At 42.7% G+C, this 24118-nt stretch overlaps 1 protein-coding gene across 1 annotated transcript in view; it reads left to right on the top strand.

The window, feature by feature from the left end:
- insrb (insulin receptor b) overlaps nt 1-24118 on the top strand; it is an 85097-nt gene extending 60979 nt beyond the window's left edge. Inside the window, exons 4-24 of the mRNA XM_034707035.1 lie at nt 235-443; nt 553-686; nt 6883-7022; nt 7237-7381; nt 7483-7697; nt 8282-8408; nt 8743-8993; nt 9133-9300; nt 9407-9605; nt 10767-10896; nt 11071-11224; nt 11488-11636; nt 13355-13511; nt 13920-14016; nt 14193-14260; nt 14354-14583; nt 14795-14905; nt 14992-15154; nt 15233-15362; nt 15457-15591; nt 15733-24118. Coding sequence (XP_034562926.1) covers nt 235-443; nt 553-686; nt 6883-7022; nt 7237-7381; nt 7483-7697; nt 8282-8408; nt 8743-8993; nt 9133-9300; nt 9407-9605; nt 10767-10896; nt 11071-11224; nt 11488-11636; nt 13355-13511; nt 13920-14016; nt 14193-14260; nt 14354-14583; nt 14795-14905; nt 14992-15154; nt 15233-15362; nt 15457-15591; nt 15733-16087 — 3467 coding nt within the window. The 3' untranslated portion in view covers nt 16088-24118. The remainder of the gene's footprint in view (nt 1-234; nt 444-552; nt 687-6882; nt 7023-7236; nt 7382-7482; nt 7698-8281; nt 8409-8742; nt 8994-9132; nt 9301-9406; nt 9606-10766; nt 10897-11070; nt 11225-11487; nt 11637-13354; nt 13512-13919; nt 14017-14192; nt 14261-14353; nt 14584-14794; nt 14906-14991; nt 15155-15232; nt 15363-15456; nt 15592-15732) is intronic.

A 24118-nucleotide genomic window follows, 5' to 3' on the forward strand; every position in this document is an offset into this window, starting at 1 on the left:
TTTTTTTGACCCTTTAACTGCTGGAGAGAGTGACCGAAACCAAAATAAATGTCTGCTCCTACATTTACATTTTTGCGTCTGCAGGGTAGCTGCACATTTCCTGGAATACCCAGTGTTCCTCCACTTGTCCCTGAACTGCCATGTAAATGTGACAGCCACAATAAAACATGACGTGGATCAAACTCGATATTAACCACCTCTTTCCTTTTCTCCTTCCCTTCTTTTCTCCTCCAGTGTGCTTGGACAACTGTAAGCATGGTGCGTGTAGCCTCCAGGGTCAGTGCTGCCATGACCAGTGCCTAGGCGGCTGTTCGGAGCCCGGTAATGCAAGTAGCTGTGTGGCCTGCAGGAACCTCCAGCATGGGAACACCTGCGTGGAGAAATGTCCTGCTGGATACTTCATCTTCAGGGGCTGGCGCTGCGTCAGCTTCTCCTTCTGCCAGGTTGGTTATCTCTGGCTTTCTTAATGTTTACTCATGAAATATTTAGCTTGGTCTTGGATCATTAATATAGTGAACATGTCTGATTCTGTGCTTAATGTTGTAAATGCAGGAGCTCCACACCCAGTGCAAGCAGTCTAAGAAGCTGAACCAGAACCGGGAATCGGGTTGCTACGAATACGTCATCCACAATGGGGCCTGTATTCCAGAGTGTCCTTCTGGATACACCACCATCAATTCTACTACGTATGTCAATAGTACACACACACACACACATTTAATGCCACTATAAACACTGCTGTTTTATTGATGAGGGTCATCATTACATGATCGGGGGCATGACTGTCACCCACAACAAACACTCCTGCTGTGACTGCAACACAACAAGTGGACTGTGGTCACTCAACACACTCAATAACATTTGCACACAAGAGATGATGGTGTTTGGAAGTTGATCAAACAAAAAGACCTAAGTCTTTGGCCCCCTTATGGAAAGTCTCCTGTCCTCTGTCCTCTGTAGAGAAGCAGCCTGGAAAAATTCTGTATTAGAGGAGCAAAGAAAAGGCAAAACATCACCTGAGTCTTTGTTTGCTGTTAGCTGTTAAAACATGCAGGTTAATAACTAAGTCAGGAGGGACATTCTCAGCTAGTAAATAGGATCAATCCCATTATTATGTTACAACGTGCCTAAAACACTTTGGATGGATGTTCATTATTAGGGCCTGAGCACCTACAAGGCCGGCGAAAGCCCTCTTGATACCCTGTTGATTTAGATTCTTTCTTTCTTTGATTCTTTCTTTCTTTGATTCTTTCTTTCTTTCTTTCTTTCTTTCTTTCTTTCTTTCTTTCTTTCTTTCTTTGATTCTTTCTTATTTTCTTTCTTTCTTTCTTTCTTTCTTTCTAACCCCAAAGTAAATTGACTTTTAAGAGCCTTCAACATGTCCCAAAACTCCCCAAAAGTTGCACATGTATCAGGCCTGGCGAAAAATGCATGCGTATGCTTACAGTTTCAGCCTTGGCCTCATAAAGTGTGGCACAGCAACACTTGCTGCACATCAGGCGCTGGTGCACATCAGGCGCCGGTGCACATCAGGCGCCGGTGCACATCAGGCGCTGGTGCACATCTGGCAGTGGTTCCAGGTGTGCGAGGGCCCGTTCATCACCACTTGCGGCTTTAATTCATTATGTATTCATTTTGATAATGTGTCTTAGTCAAGAGAGAGAGAGAGAGAGAGAGAGATCACATTTTTATAATTCAGTGTTAGGTTTTTCATCTTTCTGTAAATTTTTACCTTTAAGTATTCGAAAAAATTGGGCAAACTTTTAAAATGTGCATCAGGGAACTCATAGTTTGACTTATGTGTCTGTATATGTACAACAACTGCATTTATTTGCACCTATTTCTTCACCCTTAATTTGTTAAAACACACAGCAGCATGCCATAAGAAAGTTATGCGTACAAAGTTTTCATACAGGCATGGTGCTACATCATTTCATATGCAAACAAGTGCTCTAGTTCTAATTTGCTGTAGATGAGTCCCTGGTGTTTCCAGCACATTTTGTTCTCAGTGATCACACAGCTGCGTTAATTGAGTCTCACCAAACCTACAGAAAAGAGAAAATAGCAGAACACTGGAATTTACAAAAGTTTTGTTAAGATGTTAAAAAAACACATTTAATACTTCCACTGAATCTACTTTACACAGACTTTGTGTAGAAGTCTATTCATCTCAGCATGGAGCAGCTTTTGTGTTTTGTTTACTCCAAAGCTTTGATCGTTTAAAAAAACAGTGTTTACCAGTGCACTCAGGATAAATAATGTGCCTTTGTCTTTATGCACCAGATAGATAATTATTTTTCTCTTGAAAGATTTATTCAGCTGGATAAACTTTACAGTCTGTGTGGGACCAGCAAACTATGTCGGGTGGACGTCAGGGACCATTGAACTATGTCTGGGTGAGGTAGGTCACCAAGTGACATCATTTCATGCAACATAATAGCAAATTAGTGAAACGAAGAATGCTCTGGCCACACTAAGGAGAGTTGAGGTCATGAACTCCCGCAACAAAATTGTATCCACACTCAGAAACTAACTGTAGATTGCTGCGTGTGAACATGTCAGCCAGGTGTCAACAATGTAAAAGCAGAAACTGCGTGGTTCTCACCTAGTCCTGTTTAGCACACAGCTTTGTATGCTTGTGCAACAAGGAAGGGCATGACCTTATTTTGCATTCTCGTGCATAGTAAAAGGGAGAAGAGGAGCAAAACTGACTTCCTCCTTTAGCATCAGGAGCTGTTGTTAAATGGCAATATTTAGCAACAAATGCATGTTTGCATTCTTTCGAGACCAGGTAGGAGTTTGAGGCGTGCATGAAGTATGCATGCACACATTTGACCAATGAGGATAAAACACCAAGCAATGGAAATGTGAAAAGCTGACAGTGAATTGAAAAACATTATCATAGGTCAAGTTTCATACCAAGAAGTTTCAAATTTAAACCATTTTAGTCAAAGAGTCAAAGAATTCATTACTGAGGTTTGAAGAAGGAATGAGATGTAGAGGGAGAGAATGGGAACACAGACGAAGCACAGAGGGCTGTATTTCTCTCAGTTTGCTCTGGTAAGGGCAGCCTGTGTGCCGGAGACGTCTGTGCCACTTGGAGTTGCAGGTGGCTGGGTGATTGATGGTGTTTGTGTGTTCCTGGTATACCTGCCTACGTGCATTGTGAGAGCGTGCATGAATTTTGGGCACTTGTGCATGCTGAGCGTGTTTGTGACTTCATTAGCTTGTGCTGTCAGGTTGCTTTTTTTCAGGTGCATGCTGGGTGACGTGTCCACTGTGTCGAGACAGAGAGAGGTGTATATGCATAGAGTTATATTTATTAGGGGAATAACTTCCAATCTCAGATGCACAAAGAGTACACCCAGCGGAAATAGCAGGGACATTTCAACAAGACTTTCTCCAAAACATATGTGCATGTGTGTAAGTGTGTATGTGTGTGCGCCTGTGTGTGTTTGAGAGGGAGATTGACTTTCCCTTGCTTGCTGCCAGCCTGCAGGGATTATCAGGTGCTTAGACCGAAAAGAACATTGCTTTAAATCTCAGTCATACACCCTGAGGCATGAGGCAGAATGGCATCCTTTGTATTGTGTGCATGTGTGCGCTTTACTTATACATGTAAGCACACATTATGTGATAAATAAGGACTTCTTTTTTTATCGGAATTCTGATGCAGTTGCAACATGAGGCGCTCTGTGTGTCTGTTTTGCTGCAATGGTGAGGTTAATGCAAGAACAAGCATCTTCACAGAGGATTAGTCTGTAGAAGCCAGACAGTCAGGCAGACGACACACTGTAAATTGTACATAGGCGCGCGCACGCACACACACACACACACACACACACACACACACACACACACACACACACACACACACACACACACACACACACACACACACACACACACACACACACACACACACCAAGACAAAAAGCAATGAGTATTGACAAGGAGACAGGATGTTCTACAGTTAGGGGTTAAGGAGACCCAAAGGTTTGCGTCATGGTTTTCTGTGACGCTGATGACCTGTAGATTATTTCAGTCCTACCTTCATCTGGCGTCCTTTTTAGTAATTTGCAAATATAAGAATTTGATATCTTAAAGGGGAATAGAATAAGGATACATATGTCACAGTTGGCTCAGGAACAGACAGATAAAACCTTTTTCATTCTATCTGTCTCTTCAGACAGGTAGCTTCCCTCTCTTCACATGTTGCCATCTCTTACATCCACTGCAAATATTTAGCTCATCTTTCCCGGATGCTATGACAGCCCAGTAGTACAGCAGTATTCATGAGTGTGTGTATGATTGCACTTGGTCTGGTTCTGCCCGGCCAGGGTCCAAAACCAAACCCGAGCGTCAGCTGCGGCCTCTGTTCTAGATGCTTCTAACAGACCGTGGAGCCAGAGTCACAGAGTTCAGCCGGACAGATAAACACTGTCCCTTTAAGAGCTGCTGCTGGACCCAGCCTGTCTGCCTGTGTGTCTGTGTTTTTCAGTACAACAGCCCAAAACATTCTCCCTTTTCTACACTGCAACTAGAGCATTACTTTTCAGAGGCTTAATGTACGATTTTCCATGTGGGAGACTGAAAGAGAGACGGAGAGAGAGAGAGAGAGAGAGAGAGAGAGAGAGACATAAAATAGAGAGATCATTACAGTGTGTTTCCACTTACTCAAAAGTCATACAGGGGCTACAATGAATTGGCCTCTGATTGGTGTAAATTATTAAGTGCTTGATAAGACGGAAACAAGGAGAAGCCAGGTGTGTAATGGGTAGTTTGGCTCTTTAGCGTGGACAGGAAAGATCAGACAAGGACCAAAAACAGCACCCCTGGGACTCTGTTTCATGTCACTATGGTGAATGCTGTGTTATAGTACAGCCTTGCTGCTTGAGGGGAAAGAAGGGACATGATTTGAGTGGGACTGTGTAGTCTTGTGTGTGCGTATGTGTGCGTGTGCGTGTGCGTGTGCGTGTGTGTGTGTGTGTGTGTGTGTGTGTGTGTGTGTGTGTGTATCCTGTAGAGGGGGATTATAATAAGAGCTGCATAAACATAGAATTAAATCAGGGTGAGCTTACAAATGGCGGTTCATGCAGAGCTTGCATGGTCGCCGTCGTGAACAACAGCATCCTTTGTTAGCTGCTCCCCGTGCACAGGGACTGCTTTAAAACACGGAGCCTGTTTCGGCTGCTGTTTGATGTCATTGTCTCTTGTATTTTGAGTTTTGAAAACTTGATTGGACTGCTTCAAAATCCTTTACAGCGAGCCCTTGGCATCCCCTGCCTTCATGCACGTGTTTTTGAAGAGAGTAGAAAGTGACTGAGCTTTTTAGATTATACCTGAGAAACATGTAGTGGGTGGATAAGCTTTTATACAGCAGTGTTAAAAGCAATATATTGAACAATAAAAATGCAGCCTTTAAGTTTACATCTAAGGCACACCTTTGCAGTTGAAATTGTCAAGGCTGGTGGTAGTGTTAAAGAGAGGGATTATGTTTCTTTTTAAAGAGCTTCTGGATGAAAAAAAAAAAGCGGTCATTTGTGAATGAAGCTCTGGGTCCCTTTTTCTCTGTGTGGCGGGCGCATGGCTGCTCACTAGACAAGGCTAGCCTTTTGTGAATGAATTTCCTGAAAGGCAGCACTATCAAGGCCTCATTGCTCAGTGTATGAGTGAGCGAGTGTGCGTGTGTATGTGATTACGTGCCCAAGCACTTGTTTGCAGGGAGAGGACGCCACTCATGGAGCTGAGAGGGAGAAACAGAGGAATGCCTGTTGGGAGCTGCAGCTGGTGTTTCAGTCGCGTTGTTTTTTGTTGTCTGTGATTGCGCTGTGTGTGTGTGTGTGTGTGTGTGTGTATGTGTGCATCCGTGTGTGTTCCGTGTAGGACAGAAGTAATTTAAGCAAAGGAACAGAAAGCTCTCTCCCCTCTATCCCCCAGTGCTAATAAAAAAAACAGAAGAGGGCTCAGATGTGGATGAGAGATGCCTAATCTAATTCCCCTCCCAAAAGCCTATGGATTCATTATGCGAAATATCAAATTAATTGAGGGAATTATACAGATTCACCTCTGAGTGCATCAGTTCGCTCATTTAATTGAGTCTGTTTGATTGTCTCTCATTTGCCGTTATCGTTTTGAGGGACTTCACACTCACTGGTGTTGTTATTTATGTCTTTTTGCCACTGTGAAGTAAGTTGTTCAAGCAGAAATTTCATGAATAATGTTATCTCTTTGCTTCAAAGAAGGAATCAATTCACTCAGAGCAATCAAATAAAGGGTATGCTTTTTGTACAAGATCAGTTTTTGTCATAGAAAATGTTAAAAAGAAGTAAAAAAGGAAGAACTTAACCACATTGAAAAGCACAAAGATCCTCACTCGCTGAAGAAACGTTTATTAGCTGAACTCCGCTGAACAGATTCAGCCTTGTTGTTTGGATATTCTATGTCATTCCCTGACTGCCCACGCCACACCAGTACGTCACTGAGCATTCCTCCCTCATACCATTCAATCCTGCCTCATTCCACTTCTGATATCTACACACAGAAACATTCATGGTATTTTCTTGTCCTTCGGTTTGTTGTTTGCCTTTTACCCTAAAGCTTGCTCATGCGAGTACCCGCGTCACATCTCTGGGCGTCCCAACACTTTGCCTGTCATGTGAAAAATATAGTGACATCAGCTGATAGCTCTTGAGAACATTACCGCCTTGGTTGTTTTGGAATATGTGAGGGAAGATGATCTCATGCGCATAACGTGCTTGTTTGTAATAATGTGCATTAATAAAGTTATCTGCTTTCTGTTTCTGCTAGTAATTACTCACAAAGTTACACAACATTCATTAGAGTATCCACAGTCCTAAGAGCTTGTGTCTCTCTGTGCAGGTTGACCTGCTCACCATGCGCAGGCCTGTGTCCTAAACTGTGTGTGGGAAACAAGACGATCGACTCAGTTACCTCAGCCCAGGCTTTGAGAGGCTGCACTGTTCTCCATGGCAGCATGATCATCAAGATTCGAGGAGGGAGTGAGTACAACTACACACCACCACCTGCCGGGCCTCCTGTCCAGGCTCTGCTTCCCCCACTTTACCGTATCTGTCTCCTACCTACCTTCACTCCTGTTTCTCAGCCTCTGTCTGCTTTGTCATTACAACTTTTCTTCTGTTTGTCCAGTGTTTCATTAAATGTGATTATCGCCCCTTTGGCTACCTATGTGACCAAACATCTATCTCCTCGCAGCTAACATTGCAGCGGAGTTGGAGGCTAGTTTGGGCCAGCTTGAGGAGATCACAGGCTCCCTCACTGTTCGAAGAGCCTACGCCCTGGTCTCCCTCTCCTTCCTCCGCAAGCTACGCATCATCAGGGGGGAGCATCTAGAAGCAGAGTAAGTCATCTTTTTCCTGCTCCTCTCCAGATTCATTTAAACAGTACAATATATAGTGTGTTTAATGTCTTCTTTTCTCCTCTCACTTCCTTCTTTCTCAGTGTCTATGCCTTCTATGCGCTGGACAACCAGAACTTACGTGAACTGTGGGATTGGTCCAAACACAACCTAACCATCCATAATGGTCGGATGTTCTTCCACTACAACTCCAAACTTTGCATGTCTGAAATCAGGAAGATGGAGGATGTGTCAGGAACAAAGGACCGCAACCAAAAGAATGATATCGCTGTACGCAACAACGGGGACCAAGCCTCCTGTAAGATAACTTACATTTAAGACTTATGATTTTAGAATTGATATGGTATGATCTCCTGCTTTTTAGAATCCCTTGTACCAAATGTGAATTCAGCAACAAACTGGACACTGGACACAGAAGACTCAGGAGACTCTGACGGCTTACGTTGAAATAGTTTATGTAGATCTTGATCAAGGAGAAATAACATGACAGTACACAGGCAGGAGAGTGCAGTGCAATGCCAAGTCAGTTCTATCAGACAAATGCCCAGGCATGGTATTTATTCCCCCAAAGACGACACTAAAGTTAGATAACCATATTTGGACAATAGGAACACAACAATTCAGAAAAAGAGCTGTGCTCTAGTTCTGGAGACAGTAAGCCGGTCACAACACACAGATAAAGACAGGAGCAGGGGGAGAGACCTTGATTAAAACACTGACACTTGCCCGTCACAGATGACGGGATGAAGTTACTCTAAACTTGACACTTAGACTGAAAGAATAAAATAGATAAACATTCTTACATACATATATATATATAAGATTATGAAAATTCCACAACACCAAATGCATGTGTTAACCACAGTCTGTTCAATCCATTAGGTGAGACCAAGCTGCTGAAATTCACTCTCGTAAAGACAACGTCGACTATGATTATGTTGAGGTGGGAGCAATTTTGGCCGTTGGACTTCAGAGACCTGCTGGGCTTCATGGTTCTCTACAAAGAAGCGTAAGTATCTCACAATTAATCATACAATGTTTCCATACCATGTCACATAAAATATGAAATCCACTGAAGATAAAAGTTAATAGAAGATCATTGTATTGAAATCAAGGGACTTAGTTTAAGAGGTCTGTGTGTTTCAGAGGGTTTCCTCAAGTCTTGAACCTTTTTTTTTTCATTGCTACATACAGCAGATATCTGTACAGAAATCTATACATCCATTATCTTTGCTGTGTTCAATATGTAAAATATCCTCTTATGAGTTAATTTGATGCTGCTCATCGTTCGTTCTTACCTGTTGATTAATTTGTCCTCATCTCTTTCTCCCCACTTGCTGCAGTCCATACAGGAATGTGACGGAGTTCGATGGACAGGACGCATGTGGCTCTAACAGCTGGGCGATCGCTGATGTCGAGCCTCCGCCCCGTCCCACCGAGGCTAAGAAGTCTGAGGATCCGGGGCATCTGATCCGACCTTTAAAACCCTGGACCCAGTATGCCGTCATGGTGAAAACCCAGCTGTCAGCTTCTGACGAGCACCAGGTTCACGGAGCTAAGAGCGAGATCATCTACGTCCGCACCAATGCCTCCAGTGAGTGACATCATGAAAGAAAGCATACAGGCGTCCAGTCAAACACGTGTATGACTTGAGTTGGTGTGGATGCAAGCTTTAATCTTACAAATCCAACTCAATCCTCATTTTTCTCTCATGTTCTTCCTCCATCCCTCAGAGCCCTCTGTACCTCTGGACCCCATCTCCTCCTCCAACTCTTCCTCTCAGATCATCCTGAAGTGGAAGCCTCCCACCAGCCCCAATGGCAACATCACCCACTACCGGGTCATCTGCCGTAAACAGTCCGAGGACAGCGACCTGTACAAGTTTGACTACTGCCTACAAGGTAAGCATCCACAGGGGGCCTTCCTTAAGTCCACCAAAGAAATCAACTGCTGCTCACTGGTCGTGTGTTTGTCTGGCTTTGCCTCACACCTGTCTCTAATGCTCAGGAATGAAGCTGCCTTCCCGCACTCCGACCCACCTGGACAGTGAGGACGAACAGAAGTGGAACCATACAGAAGAACCCACCTCAGGGGGAAGGTGCTGCGCCTGCCCCAAGACAGACAATCAGCTTAAGAAAGAGCAAGAGGAGATAGAGTACCGCAAGACCTTTGAGAACTACCTCCACAATGAAGTCTTTGAGAGCAGGTACACACATCCATATCCGTTTTATTCATCTTTCTTTGTAAATGTAGATGACTCACACTCTTAAACAGCTCAAAGTTTGTGTTCTAGTCAGACACTCTATACCACAATGGCTAATATATAATCTTCAGAGGATTAACAGTGATCAGTCAAAGCTTTGAGAAGAGCTTCTTGCTGTTTGTGATCATGAAGCAGCAACTCTGAAGCCCCTCCAACTAACCAGACCAGATCACTCGTCTTTTGTTGCAGCCCCTAAGACGAGCGTCTCCACTCAGCTCCGTGCCAACTCATTCTTGCCCATCTGTGTCTGTGGCCACTGTGTGTGGCGTTTATGTAAACCCTTGTTTTTGTACAGGGCACAACTGTGGGGGGCTTAGGATGGGAGGTGCTGGTTGTTTGGACCCTGGTGCCCCGACCCTCTCCCGTACACAATAAGACACACACACATACTGCACACACACAGTCTCTCCCTCCACTCCCCTAGGGGAGTGATTACTGTGCCCATTATCATTCATGCCAGTCAGGGGTGCAGTCATGCAGACTGCCATTTGGACACACACAAACACTCAAACTCTCACAAACCTCAGCTGCATTTTGAACCCGTCGACCAAGGTCAGCTCCACGTACCGAGGTGCACAGAGAACTCCTCGTGCTCTCTTTTTCCATCACGCAAAGGGATGCAGGAAGCTTTGTTATTTTTCTCCTACCTGAGTGAGGGCTGGTTCAACATTAACTCAGAGCTACACTTCCTGACAGTGAGGGATAGGCTTCAGTACAGCAGCTCAGGGTAAAGTGCACTGCTGCTCAAGGACACTTTATGTGATAATTTTGAAAGGAAGGAAGTTTTCTTATTTATAGACTTTGATTCTCTCTGTCCTTAAACAGAGGTGTACCGCAGATCTTCTTTGTCTTGATTAGTTTAAGTTTATGGCCTTTGTTGTGCGCTTACACCCATAATCACTGACATGAAAGTGGACTTGCTTGTTGGCACCACCCAGTGGTGAGGGCTGGCAGCTCCTCCAGTAGCTGGTACTTATAGATAAATGACATGCAGTCAGACTTGCTACACTTTGTGAATGTTGTCATCTGCCATCCATCAGTGTAGTTCACATAAAATTCCTCTAACTTTTTCTAACTGCTCTCCCCGTTCCTCTGTTTCTGCAGACCATCCCGTCGGAGACGCTCAGTAGGGGTTGCAAACGGCACCCTCTTCCTCACCACAGCCCCCAGTCTGGTGTTTGGCTCCACCACAGGAAGCCCTTTAGATGACAATGAAGACAAGGAAGGATCAAAGGTATCAAAAACTTTGCACACCTTTCTTTTTCAAACACATGTTCTGTCGTCAACATCGGTGGATGCTGATTTTTTGTTTGCCATCATACATTTCCAGTTATAAGAGAGCAATGATTTGATTTAAATTTGCTTTATTTTGCCGTTGGAGTAACTCAATTTTGTCTTATGTCTTTAGGTGGAGCTGAAGGTGTTTTCAAAGGAGTCAACCGTCATCTCCAGCCTGCACCACTTTACTAGTTATAAGATTGAGATCATGGCCTGCAACCATCCGACAGACCTCAAGCGCTGCAGCATGGCTACCTATGTCAGTGCTCGAACCATGCCCGAGGGTGAGAGAAACTATATGTGTAATTCACATATATGCACAACATCGTCTCATCATTAAGTTGTAATATTCAAGGGGTCAGCTCATCTGTATTGTCATTTTGGCTACTGAGTGTACAATGTAGGCAGACTTAACAGAGCACACACAATGAGCTTCCCCCTCATGTTGATCACAAACTGAGGCTCAAAGTTTCATAACAAGAAGCAGTCATGGACCAAAGGAGAGCAAATCAAGACACGTTTTTTTCTTCATGTCTCGTACCTACAGAGAAAGCAGATGACATCCCAGGCACTGTGACCCATGAGATAGTGACGGCAGAGCCTCCCTATGTGTTGATTAAATGGAACTCACCTCGCTCCCCCAATGGCCTCATCATCCTGTACGAGGTGTTCTACAGGAAGGTTGGAGACTCAGAGGTCAGTATGGAGCATTGCTGGGTGTTAGAAAACAGGACAGAAGTCAGGGGAAGAAGGCGATGATGATACTTAATTATTTTGCTGAAGTGAAAAAGACACAGAGGAGGGGAGGGAGGGAAAGAGCCAGCAGAAATGATTTTGATATCCTGAGAAACACAGCTTAGAAAGGCAGACAGGTGCACAAGAAAGCGCACAGAAAGAACAAGAAGTGATCTGGCTCCACTCTGGGGATTCAGGCTGGCAGGGAAGAAAGTGAAAGGTTCACTGCACTCTCTCACATCCTGTCTTTTCTGTATGAAGAGAGAGGAACAAAGGAAATATTTGTTTGCAAACTCCCAGTGCTCCCACTGTGTGTGTTGACGTTTCTGCCGCACGTGTTTGCATATTTCTGTTTCTTTGTGTCTGCGTGTGTTTCACTGCTCGTCTGCGTGTAACACCGAGTAGGTTAGTGTGTGTGTGTGTGTGTGCTGTTGTTGTTGTTTACTTGCTGGAAATATGAATTCATCCCTCATTGCTATTCATTGCTGCACTGCCTGACCCGAGGAGCCAGTAGCAGCTCTGTTACCATAGTGACAGAGGTAGGAAGGATGACTAGCATGCAGTGGCAGGGATGGACGGGCATCTCAGACGACATCTCAAGTGTGCTGCACTGAACACACCATTCACTCACTCACTGACACACTCCCTGCAGCTGGAACACACTGTACTGGGTTCACTTAAAAGCGCTTCAGAAGGTCAAAGGAAGAGATTGATTTATTGGAGTGATGCAGTACAGCAAGACTTAATGAAAATTATGAAAACTTATCCCAGTTTTTTAGCTTGTCTTCTTTGATATATGCTAAGTTGTTAATAGATGAGCAGTGTGAAAGTTCTTATTTTGGAATCATCCTACTAAGTACAAATTGATACCTCCCAGCATGCACTGGGATTACAAACTTATGGACGACACTCTCATCTTATATGTTATCCTCTGTTTTTTTTCAGTGGTGCAGCTCTTACCAGAATGTTTCCTTTGTAATAATGTATAAGTTGCACATGTTGTTGAGAGTTTATCTGTTTACAAATGTGTGAAGCGCTTCCTCTTGTAGTTTACGAACACGTGGTCAGATCTGCGACATGAAATAAGTGCTTTAATAAAAAGTTGCGCTTAGTTAAGTGAAGTGATTTGTTCAGACTATTCATGGTAAATTTTGAGTCTTTTTTCAATCAATCAATCAATCAATCAATCAATCAATCAATCTTTATTGTATAGCGCCAAATCACAACAAAGGTTATCTGAAGACGCTTTTACAAACATGGGAGGTCTACATCACTCCATGTCAAATTATGAACAGAATCCCAACTTCGAGACAGGATAAGACTCAGTCTTACCCCACCTTAATCCATCATGAGCACATCGCAGTATTTAGCAAGTCACAGCGGCGAGGAAAAACTTCCTTTTAACAGGCAGAAACCTCAGGCAGAACCAGACTCATGTAAGACAGCCATCATGCCTTGACTAAGTTGGGTCTGGAAAGAGGGATAGAGGAGAATAAGAGACAGAGGGAGCGTTGATAGAAAATCAAGTATTCTCAAAATTATTCATGAGAGGAAATATCTTCCAAAAGTGTCATAGTTTTGGATGAATCCACCCGCAACATAATATTTCTCCCCTCATTAGCACTCTGTATTTATCATGATCTCTCATGCTGAGTATGTTTGTTTTTTCTTCTCAATAGACTCACACAGCTTGTGTGTCCCGACCGGCCTACCTCAAGACAGGTGGCACCAAGCTTTCACTTGTTCAGCCTGGAAACTACAGCGTCAGAGTCCGTGCCACCTCCCTGGCAGGAAATGGCTCCTTTACAGAAACCACTCACTTCTTCATGCCCAACCGTAAGCCTGGACACTAAATGTATCTGCTGGACTCACATGTTTAACAGTTATACATCAGTGACACCCATCTGGATGTTCTTAAACTGCTTGCATATTGTTGCCATTGACTCTTTTAAAGCTATAAGATGTATGAAGACTGAAGGAACAGCCAACAACCCATTCAATTAAAACGTGAACTTTGTTGTTTTGGTTGAAAGGATATTTTTTTGTTTTTTGATTAAATAATTAAAGTAAAAGTATATAGATTTTGTACAATTTCATTAAGTTTTGTTTTGATTCATATATTTAAACAGAAAGGCCTCCTTAACTTGCTTTACTGTTCATTTACACATTCTATTTTGTGCAGATTGTTGCTCAAACTCCTCTTTTTCCAAGTGAACCAGCAAATGATTTTTGTGTTTGTTACAGCTGATCAAGGTTTGATTTGGATCGTGATTGGCCCAGTCATCTGCTTCATTCTGTTGCTGATCGTGGGATGTGGAGTCTTTGTGATCTTAAAGAAGAAGTAAGATATGTACACACTTTTGATAAGACATATAGCATCTGTAACCAAATGGTGCTTATTTGTTTATGAAGCAGATGTTGGATTTGAAGTTACGGATCTGCTAGGATAATGTGACAGATTCTACCGCAAGGCCTAAACAAACAGAAGTTAAATCCTCATTCTTTGGTTGTTTACAGGCAAACAGAAGGCCCGACAGGACCTCTCATCGCCTCCTCAAACCCGGAGTACCTCAGTGCTAACGACGGTAAGAAGAGCATCGTGAACTGTTTCTAAAACAAATTCTACCACATGATATGTGAATACATGTCTAATCAAAATGGTGTCTTCCTTTGTTCAGTATACGTTCCTGATGAGTGGGAGGTCCCCCGAGATAAGATCGTGCTTCTCAGAGAGCTGGGTCAGGGCACCTTCGGCATGGTGTATGAGGGAATCGCCAAGGACATCGTCAAAGGCGACCCGGACACACGCGTAGCCGTCAAGACGGTCAATGAGTCGGCCAGTCTCAGAGAGAGGATCGAGTTCCTCAACGAAGCCTCTGTTATGAAAGCTTTCAGCTGTCACCATGTGGTACGACACCACAAACCGCTCTTTCACGCCTCTTAAACTTGCAGCTTAGCAACTAGCTTGTGACTTGCAGAATATTGCAGCCCCATCATCATGTGTAGCAGAAACCAGCATGAACTTGTTGACTCATAGAATCATGGCTCACTTATTGCATTAATGCCCCGTGACACATTAAGGTCATTATGTATGCTTATCTCTGTTTTCCTCCCTGTAGGTGCGTCTATTAGGTGTGGTGTCTAAAGGTCAGCCCACTCTGGTAGTGATGGAGCTGATGACCCACGGTGACCTAAAGAGCTACCTGCGCAGTCTCAGGCCTGACTCTGAAGTAAGTCTTTGCATTAAAGAAGAATCTAGCTGAGTGGAGGTAATCAATACGTTAAATCTATAACCGTGTTTTTGTGTTTATTTCAGAACAACCCAACAGGTCGCCCTCCTCCTACACTGAAGGACATGATCCAGATGGCAGCAGAGATTGCAGACGGCATGGCATACCTCAACGCCAAGAAGTTTGTGCACAGAGACCTGGCAGCCAGGAACTGCATGGTGGCAGAAGACTACACTGTCAAGATAGGAGGTACTGTTTTTTTTTAAATTATTGTTATACTATGTGGTTTATAGTAATTATTTACTGAGCTTTTTATCTCTTTCATAGACTTCGGTATGACCCGAGACATCTACGAGACCGACTACTACCGAAAAGGAGGGAAAGGTCTGCTCCCTGTCAGGTGGATGGCTCCGGAGTCTCTAAAAGACGGAGTCTTCACTGCCCACTCTGACTGCTGGTACGTCTCACCTCACTGTCGTCCCCCTGTATCTGCAGTCCTGCTTTACAAATCTAATGCATTCGTTCACATGCGCTTGTTTGTGTGTTTGCAGGTCGTTTGGCGTTGTGCTGTGGGAGATCAGCACGCTAGCAGAGCAGCCTTACCAGGGTCTATCCAACGAACAGGTTCTAAAGTTCGTCATGGAAGGAGGATACCTGGACCGACCGGAGAACTGCCCGGAGAGGATGTGAGTACACAAATACACACACACATCATGAGAAACACCAGAAAGATGAGATTTATCAGAATAAAAGACAGAGAGAGGCTAAAGCACTGAGGAAAGCAGTTAAGAGGTTAAAGCTTTGTGTTTCTTTCTTCCCTCTCTCAGGCACAGCCTCATGCAGATGTCCTGGCAGTACAACCCCAAGATGCGTCCGACGTTCCACGAGATCATTGAGATGCTGCGGGAGGACCTGCACCCGTCTTTCCAGGAGTTCTCTTTCTTCTACAGTGAGGAGAACAAAGTTCCAGAGACAGAAGACTTTGACCTGGACCTGGACAACATGGAGAGCATCCCTCTGGACCCATCTTCTTACTCACATAGGGAGGAGTGCTTAGGCAGGGACAGCGGGCCCTCGGTGGCCCTCAGGGGGAACTATGAGGAACATGTCCCCTACACACACATGAACGGTGGCAAGAAAAACGGACGAATCTTATCGTTGCCCAGATCCAGCCCTTCCTAACATTTCCTGTTTCCTAGAAGAACTTTTTAAAACCTTCTCCATTTTTCCACTTCCCATCCTTCTTTCTCTTCCAGTCAATTTTTTTCTGTATCCTTCATGTTCCTCGCATCATTTTCTAATGATTTTCTTATTCTTGGGGAACCTTTCAAAAAAACAACAACAACACAGATCTCAGGACTTTTTATTTTCTCACGGCTGCCGAAACACAGGCAAGCAAGGGATGCAAACATGTTGAAACACTTTTTTTACTTCCTCCACAACACATCGGATTTTTCTATTACCATATAACCTATCTATTGTTTTTCACTATTGCCACGTTTCCAGGACTCCATGTGAGGGAAACAAGAAAAAAACTGTGAACACGACAAACCTTAGACAACCAAGAAGGCTGCTCATGCTCAACCTCCTCAAGACTCATCCCTCCCTCCTCTCCCCCACCGATCTGCATTTCCACATTTCTGTGCTTTGTGTTTTTCTCTCCAAGTGAAATCTTGTTACTCAGATAGTGGCCTTTTTGTACGTGGCCTATAAACAAAGAAAAGTGTCTAACAGCGCTTATACTAATTTTTCCTCTTTTTCTTTTTGAACAATGACTTAATCAGTTTGGAACAGTGGGATGACTTGCAAAGACTTGATCCTAGAACAAACATCTATTCCTAGAGGAATTATTTTTGTTTTGTTTTGTTTTGTTTTTGGTTCTGCAGAATTCCAAACTACACACAGATTCATCGGGTGTTTGGTGAATAGTTTTAATTTATTCGCTTTTTTTGTTGTTTTCTCTTTTCTTCTTCTCTTCTTTTCAGTTGTATTTCTGTGTCCTCACTATATGGCTGAAGGATATTTAAACAGTTAAGAATTGGACTAAAGAGTTCCTCAGACTGACCAATAGCTGCTGCTTTGATATATTTTAGTGGGTATAGAAATATATAAATATATAATATATATAGTATATATGGGATATTGGTGCCTATGTACCAATGTTTTATATATAATACATGACATATTGATGTTTTTGTAAATAGTTCATATTTGTAAGATTTTTCATCAGAAGCTTTGCTGGTATTTTTGTTTTGCCAGGTTTTTTTTTCTTTTTCTGGTTTTTAAAATTTTCTTAATTTTATAGCCCCAGAAATCACACTAATCTACCATCAGTGCTCTCTGTGTCTTAGGCCTCCAAAGCCCTGAAATATTGTCAACTCACTGCACCATTTTTTATAAACCTCAGTCCCACTGAGAGCTGTCAATATTTGGAGGCAGTTTTACTACAACAACAACAACAACAACAACGGGGAAAAAAACAAAAACAAAAAAATGGAATAACCAAAAAAAAAGCTTTACAAAAGGGGAATGAGGTCTTTCTAGGTGGATGTGCACCTGACGTGTGTGTCAGTTTCTGTGTCTGCTGTCTCTCTCTCTATTCGGGTCACGCGGGAGCTGAAGTCTTTATGTGTCTGTTATCACAGGTTTGTTGCGTCTTTCACGTGGTTGTTGTTAATTATCAGCGAGGTTAGAGAGTTCGGAGAGCTTCTTCCTTCCGTGATCGTAGCTCTGTGTGTTGGTGATGACTTATCAGTTGTGTGGGCGCTGCTAGGGTCAGGGCAGGGTGAAGAGAACACCACCCACTTTAAAGTGGACAACAAGGCCCTTCTTTTTTTTTAAAGTGTCTTTATCGCAATAGCCCTCATGGTTTAGGGTCAGAGAGCAGTAGCATTCCCTCCCTATCTGACCTGCAATCTGTCATTCGAACGGAAGGCTCTCTTAATTTTAAACACTCTCTTTGTTAGCTTTCCTCTGCACCACACACACCTCCTCAGCTCTCCCCATTGGCTGCTGAGCTCACTGCTCAAAATGGGGCTGCTGGAAATTTCCACGTTTTGTGGTCGAGGGCTGGAGAAAAATACGGAAAGTTCCAACTGTGTTCAGAGTCCACAGCAGGTAGAGGAGAGAGAGAGGGAGAGGGGCAGTCTCTCTGTGCCTCTCTATCTTTCACTGTCTGAAAGAGAGGGAGTGTGTGAGTGATTGTTAATCCTATTATTTTCCCTGCTATCACATGCAGTTGGGTAGTCAGGAGGACACAGTGTGCAGCAGCTATTTTGCTCAGGTCTGACATTACAGGGTTTAGTTGGGACTGCTTGTTCCCTCATCTCCTCTGTTTTTGCCTGCCTGCTGGCAAAGCTGATATCATCAACATGCGCCATCAAAATCAGAACACAGGAAAGACTGTTTCTTGCTCAATAATTGAATATCTGAAGTTTCTCGCCCCTTATGCATTGGAAACATTCCTGTGACCCTTACACTAAGTCTTCAATAGGTCTTTTAAGATCATAAAGTCCTTCATTTGGAGCCCAGAAGCCGCCACGCGTCACACAGCAGATCTAGTCCTCCTCACTCTGTAACCACAGCCTCCGATGACGCAGGTTAGCGAAAGTCAGCAGACATGTAGAGATGAACTTTTTTGTCAATCTTCTGGACACACAGACCGGTGTGGTTGCCAATCTAGCCCGAGCAGCATTCAGCACTTATAGTTTAGCCAAAGTGTCGGCAGCTTTCTGTCAACAACCAGAATCCGCAGAATCGGTCAGAGAAAGCAGAGAAGCTGCCTCCATGTTTTAAACCAGTGCCTTCTCAAACCCAGAGCCACGTTCAGACTAGTTGTAACAGCTAGTAACACACACAGACACACACACAAAGACACACATACATAGACAGGCCTCTGTGCTCTCTCTGTATTCTCTCACAAGGAAGGAGACACGCAGGATCAAACCTGCATCTTCATTCGTGTTTTATGGTTACGACTTTGTTCCTCGCTGTTAAAGTCAAAAGAAGTAACGGGGCTTTTTGCAAACATTTGTAATGTTTCACTCAAGCTTGTTGCCAGCGTATGGTTTGAACACTGATGTTCACCTGGTGCTTTAGCAGCAACACTGTGGATTGGCCGGAGTCTGTCGGCACTTGGATGGGCACCTGAGGTTATGATGTAGATTTAAGCTAATTAGTCTGAGGAGTTACAATCTTGGGCTTTTGTACTTTGTAAATAATCTGTGACATAGTTTGGAAAATAAAAGCAGAAGAAAAAAGATGTATAAAAAAAATTACAACGCCCGTCAGTTTTGCATACATGAAAAATGGTGGAACTCGGCTGCGTCAGACTTTCATACTACTTCCTTTGTCTGAATCCTTACCTTAAAAGTACACTGTTTAAGCTCTTCTTTGTACGTAATCTTCCAGGAACACACTACAGAGTAAACAAACCTTGTTGGACTCGGTATGTAGTATGAAAGTGGGATGAAGTTTTAGTTTCCACTTTGACCTAGGTTGCTTATCTTGTGGTGTTCACACGCATATGCAATTTTTAATTAAGATGGTGCCCATATCTTTGAAATACCAGATATTTATTTTATTATGATCATTGTCATTGTATAAGAAGAACACAGTTAGCTTTTTAGTCGTGCATTTTTAAGGTGTTTGAGAGTGAAGCGATGTAAAAGTTTGTTATTGTACAGCTGGAGTAGCTGGTTGGTGAGCAGCAGGAGTGCTAGTTAGTTAGTAAGTTAGTTAGTGAATTAGTTAGTTAGTTAGTATGTAATTGTTGTCGTCTTTGTGTTTGGCCAGAGTCTACCTCAGTGCATATGGAATAATCAGTCTAAAGAGCCTAAATCATCCCTGTCAGTCATTCAGTACCCATCATGTCTAATGATATCACATAATCAAACATTACCAACACTGCTTATCAATTCCTCTCCCCTGTGGCGTCTTGAAACCCCTCTGCCTTCTTGTTTCCTCAGTTTATGTCTTCTTCTTTCTCCCTGGGGGAAGCTTTCATCCATCCCTGAATTGTGTGGAAATAATTAGTTGATGAGTCCTTAAAATGTCGTCCCTCTGTTTAAATTTCAGAACAAGCTTTCAGGATGTAGAAGTATTATTCCTCTCTTTATAGATTTAAGCCCTTGCACTTATTTAATTTGAAAAATCAGGCAGTAAATTGTCTTCATCAACAATCGTTTTTGTTTTCGTTGTTCGTAAAAATGACCCACACAAAGCTTCCCCTGGGCGCTGGAAGAAGCCGTGTAGCTTTATCCTGCACTCCCCTTTTTTCTACAACACCATTGTGCTTAACTTGTAAAAGTAGTTCTTGGGCTCTCACTTAATATCTGAGATCACTGAGCTCACACCTGGACCCACCTTGACCCTCTAAAAGTCACATCAAAACTGAACCTGTTGACTCTCAGAAAGCCCACCTCCTCTCCGTCAGTCTGTCACTCAGTCTCTAAACAGTTAGCGCTCAAATCCCACGTCTCCTCTGCTCCTTGTTGGTGTGTTTGTTTGTTTCTCTGTTCTGATTTTTGTTGTGTATGTATATTATTTTCTACTGTGAATAACAAGAGATGACCTTTATTTTCTGTCAATGCCATGGATTGGTTATGTTTTGGCTGATCAGGACTCTGACATCTGGTCTGGTTAGAAAAATGTTTTAAAGTGGAGGACCCCCCTCTCTCTCTTGAGAGAAGATTTTTAAAAAGCTGGACTGGGACAATCCTGTGTGCCATAATAACTATTAAGACATGAAATCTAGATTGTAACTTTTCGTCTCAGGGAGGCGGCCTGATGCTTTTTTTTTATTTTTTATGGGAGGATAAATATGATGATTAGGAAGAGGAGCGACCTACCTACCTTTTATCTACTCTGACTGAAGCGCATGTTCTCAGCATCCTTGTGAGAACAAAACAAACGTACTCTCTATTAAAAAATCTACCAAATCTCTCTACCCTAATGAAGCTCTAAAGTGATGTGGTCTGGACTGCCCTCTAGTGGTTGGATGGGAGCATTGCAGGTCAGCGGTGGCAAAGCAAACAGGGCCACAACGACCCACAGTGCCTTGCTTAGACTAACAGCCCACCTGCCCCCCCCTCCAACTTAAAGCAGAACCACCACTGACTGGCATGTCTCCACCACTGCATTAAATAGGAGTTTCATCCTCTGAACATGGAATGAAAAAACAGATATTGTTTTGATGTATTCTCTAACAGCTTGGTCGTAAAATACTGTAGTTCGGATATGACTGATGATTTCTAAAGAACATTTTGAACTTATGTCTCTACCTTGCTAAGCCCTGGCTTGCTTTGTGCATGGAAAATGAATTATCTATACCAGAGAGTAGCTTGATAATTTCTTACTCACTGATTTTGCATCTCATCAGTCTTTGTTAACGGCAGCGACGCCCCAAAGCACATGCAAAAAACCCACAATTCGCAGCAAATGATTGCATTACAAATGGGGTTTTCCGCTTGGACTGACGTCAGAAGTTCCATGACTTTCAAAAAAACAAGAATTGATTAATAAGCTCTTAACTGTAAATAGCAGGAGATCCCCTTTGCCCCTGGAAAACGAAAGCACTTGACTTTAGGGAAGTTTAGGTTTGTTTTGTTCAACTCTGATGACCTAAAACGCGGTTGGACAGAGCATGCTCGTAATGCAGCGCAGGGTGAGAACAAAGCATTGTATGTATTATTGTTTTGTTTAAAAGAAAAGAAAAAAGTATTACATTTTAGAGATGTTGATTTCTATTTTTTTTAGCCAAAGTATGGAGGGCAAATACAATTACTTTTTCTGACTGTAAACTTTTACTACTCTTGTACATTTTGAATTTAACATTGTTATCAATGTGTATATAACTTTTTTTCTCAATTTAAAAGATAGATGTTTTGTTTTACACAGAGCAAAGAGCAGAGTCGAGTCTGTCATTGTATTTAAACGGAGCTGCACAACTCCAGTCTGAGGGCTTAACTCTGTGTAATAAGGCATAAACAGTATGTGGCCTGAATTGTTCGCAATGATCCCTGCTATTGACCCGATGCATGTTCCAAATGGAAGTCGACAACAAGTCGCTCATGTCACCTGCCCTATGCGTAACAGCAGCATGTCACCTGTAAAGCCTTTCTTGTGTCACAGATACGTCACCTGTCACAGATGTTATTGTATGAAACTGTTTCTGACAAGAGACGTGTGTTTAGTTTGAAAGTTTTTTTTCTTTTGTTTTATGTTTTTTTTGTAAGTGAAAACTGGAAAAGACCACTGCACATCCTTTTTGAAGAAGAGGAATACGAGTGATGAAATCCTGAATAAGCTACAAAAATTTAACTGATGGTTCAACGACTTTCCGTCTTTAGATGTAGACTGTAAAGTTTGGGGTGTTACAGGAAGAGGAAGAGAGTTTTTGGGAAATGTTTGTTTTCTTGCCCGGAGGTAGAAGAAAAGAAACAGAAAATAAGACGCAGCAAATAGTTAGCGTTAGCTTTGCATTAAAGGGTAACTAAACCCCCTAGTTTCGGCTGAAGAGTATCTACCCAGCAATTTTTTTAATTTTGCCATTGGAACGTCAATGTATCAATTTGGACAGGGCGTGAGTGTAGGTTATATAGGGTATGATGACAGGCGCAAGTACCAAATAATGTCACCGTGAACTCAGCCAGCCATTAGAAAATCTCCATTGCAGTAGTCAGGTCTCGACCTGCAGATGGCAGTCTCCACACACATTCTCAACACAATTTGAGGAATTTTAATACTTTATGCTCAACTGCTGGGATCAAGACCCACATTGATTAACAGCACTACTCAATCCCTAAATATGTTTTCAGCTAAAAAAAAAAAAAAAATAGCGGTTTGGGGTTTAGTTACACTTTAAGTACAGAAAATAGTGGGAAACGGCTAGCCTTGCTCTGTCAACAGTCACAAATTATTTTACACAAAAAAATTATAATTGAAAACATATCTAAATATGAAATACTCTTAAAGTTGGAAGTGTACAAAGGTGACTTTGTAGTCTTGTTAGAGGGTTTTACACGACCTAGCTTCCCGAATGGGAACAGTAACTTTCACGTTCCCTTTGGTTGCCAGACAATGAGGTTGAGATTATGAGGTTCAGCATGTTTATAAATGTAAACGATTCCAGAAATGATTGCAGGAAAAACATTTTGGTAAGGGCTAACCCATTTCCATTGTGCTAAGCTAGGCTAACTAGCTGCTAGCTTTAGCCTTTATTTGACTGACAGCGAACAAGCGTATTTCCCAAACTCTTCCTTCTAAAGAAGTTCAGCACAAAGGTGATACACCTTCAAGCAATGAATGAATTGAGTACTGTCTGTCAGTAGTGTAATGATGAACTGTTCATATGTGTGTTAGCGATTAGGGAGAGATCCTCCATTGTTTAAAGACAGACAGTGGGGGGCTTGGCCGGTGTGGTGATGACCCTGTTTTTGGGACGACAAATCTGAGGAAAAGCTGCCTCTTCTTCAGTTTTTACAAGTCATCTGTCGGTCCAGTGGTCTGCTCCAGTTTACACACAGATCTCCTCTATTTATCTCTGTCCTGTCCCCTGTACTGTGTGTTGTTCAAAACTATGGAGTCGTGTCTGTGTTGTCCTTGGTTAAAGTCGTTATCACAGCTTTCCTGTCTCTGATTGCTGCTCCTCCTCCTCCTCCTCTTTTCCTCCTCTCTGTGTCCTTTTCTTTCTCTCCTCAGTGCACATAGGTGGTCCCCAGAATGCTGTGTGTAGTCTTGCAGGATACCTCTTTATTAATGTCATTTATTGCCGATGAATATGCTGATGTATTAATTTTTGGGATATGTTGTGTATACATTATGTTGAGACATCAGTGTGTATGCAGACAGCAGGTGTATATGTGTGTATGTACAGTCCGAGACCCGCAACCCGCAGAGATCGCTTCATCCCTCACACTGGATCCAAATGTGCCATTATCTTTATGTATATCAACATATTTAACACACACACACACACACACATACACAAACACACACAGAGACAGAAATACATGCATATTGTACAGGATCAAAAATGTGCCATGACTAAATAAACGCTTGACAATTTATTTTTTCTATGTTTTCAAAGGAGAGCCAAGTAGTGACATGTACAGAAAATGTTGCAATGATATGAAAATAAAAATCTTGCTGTGTGTAAATTATTCAACAATTAACTGTTTATATTAAAATTATGAATAAAATTATTGGAGAATA

This window comes from Notolabrus celidotus, chromosome 2 (genome assembly GCF_009762535.1).
Source record: "Notolabrus celidotus isolate fNotCel1 chromosome 2, fNotCel1.pri, whole genome shotgun sequence".
NCBI classification, from domain to species: Eukaryota; Metazoa; Chordata; class Actinopteri; order Labriformes; family Labridae; genus Notolabrus; species Notolabrus celidotus.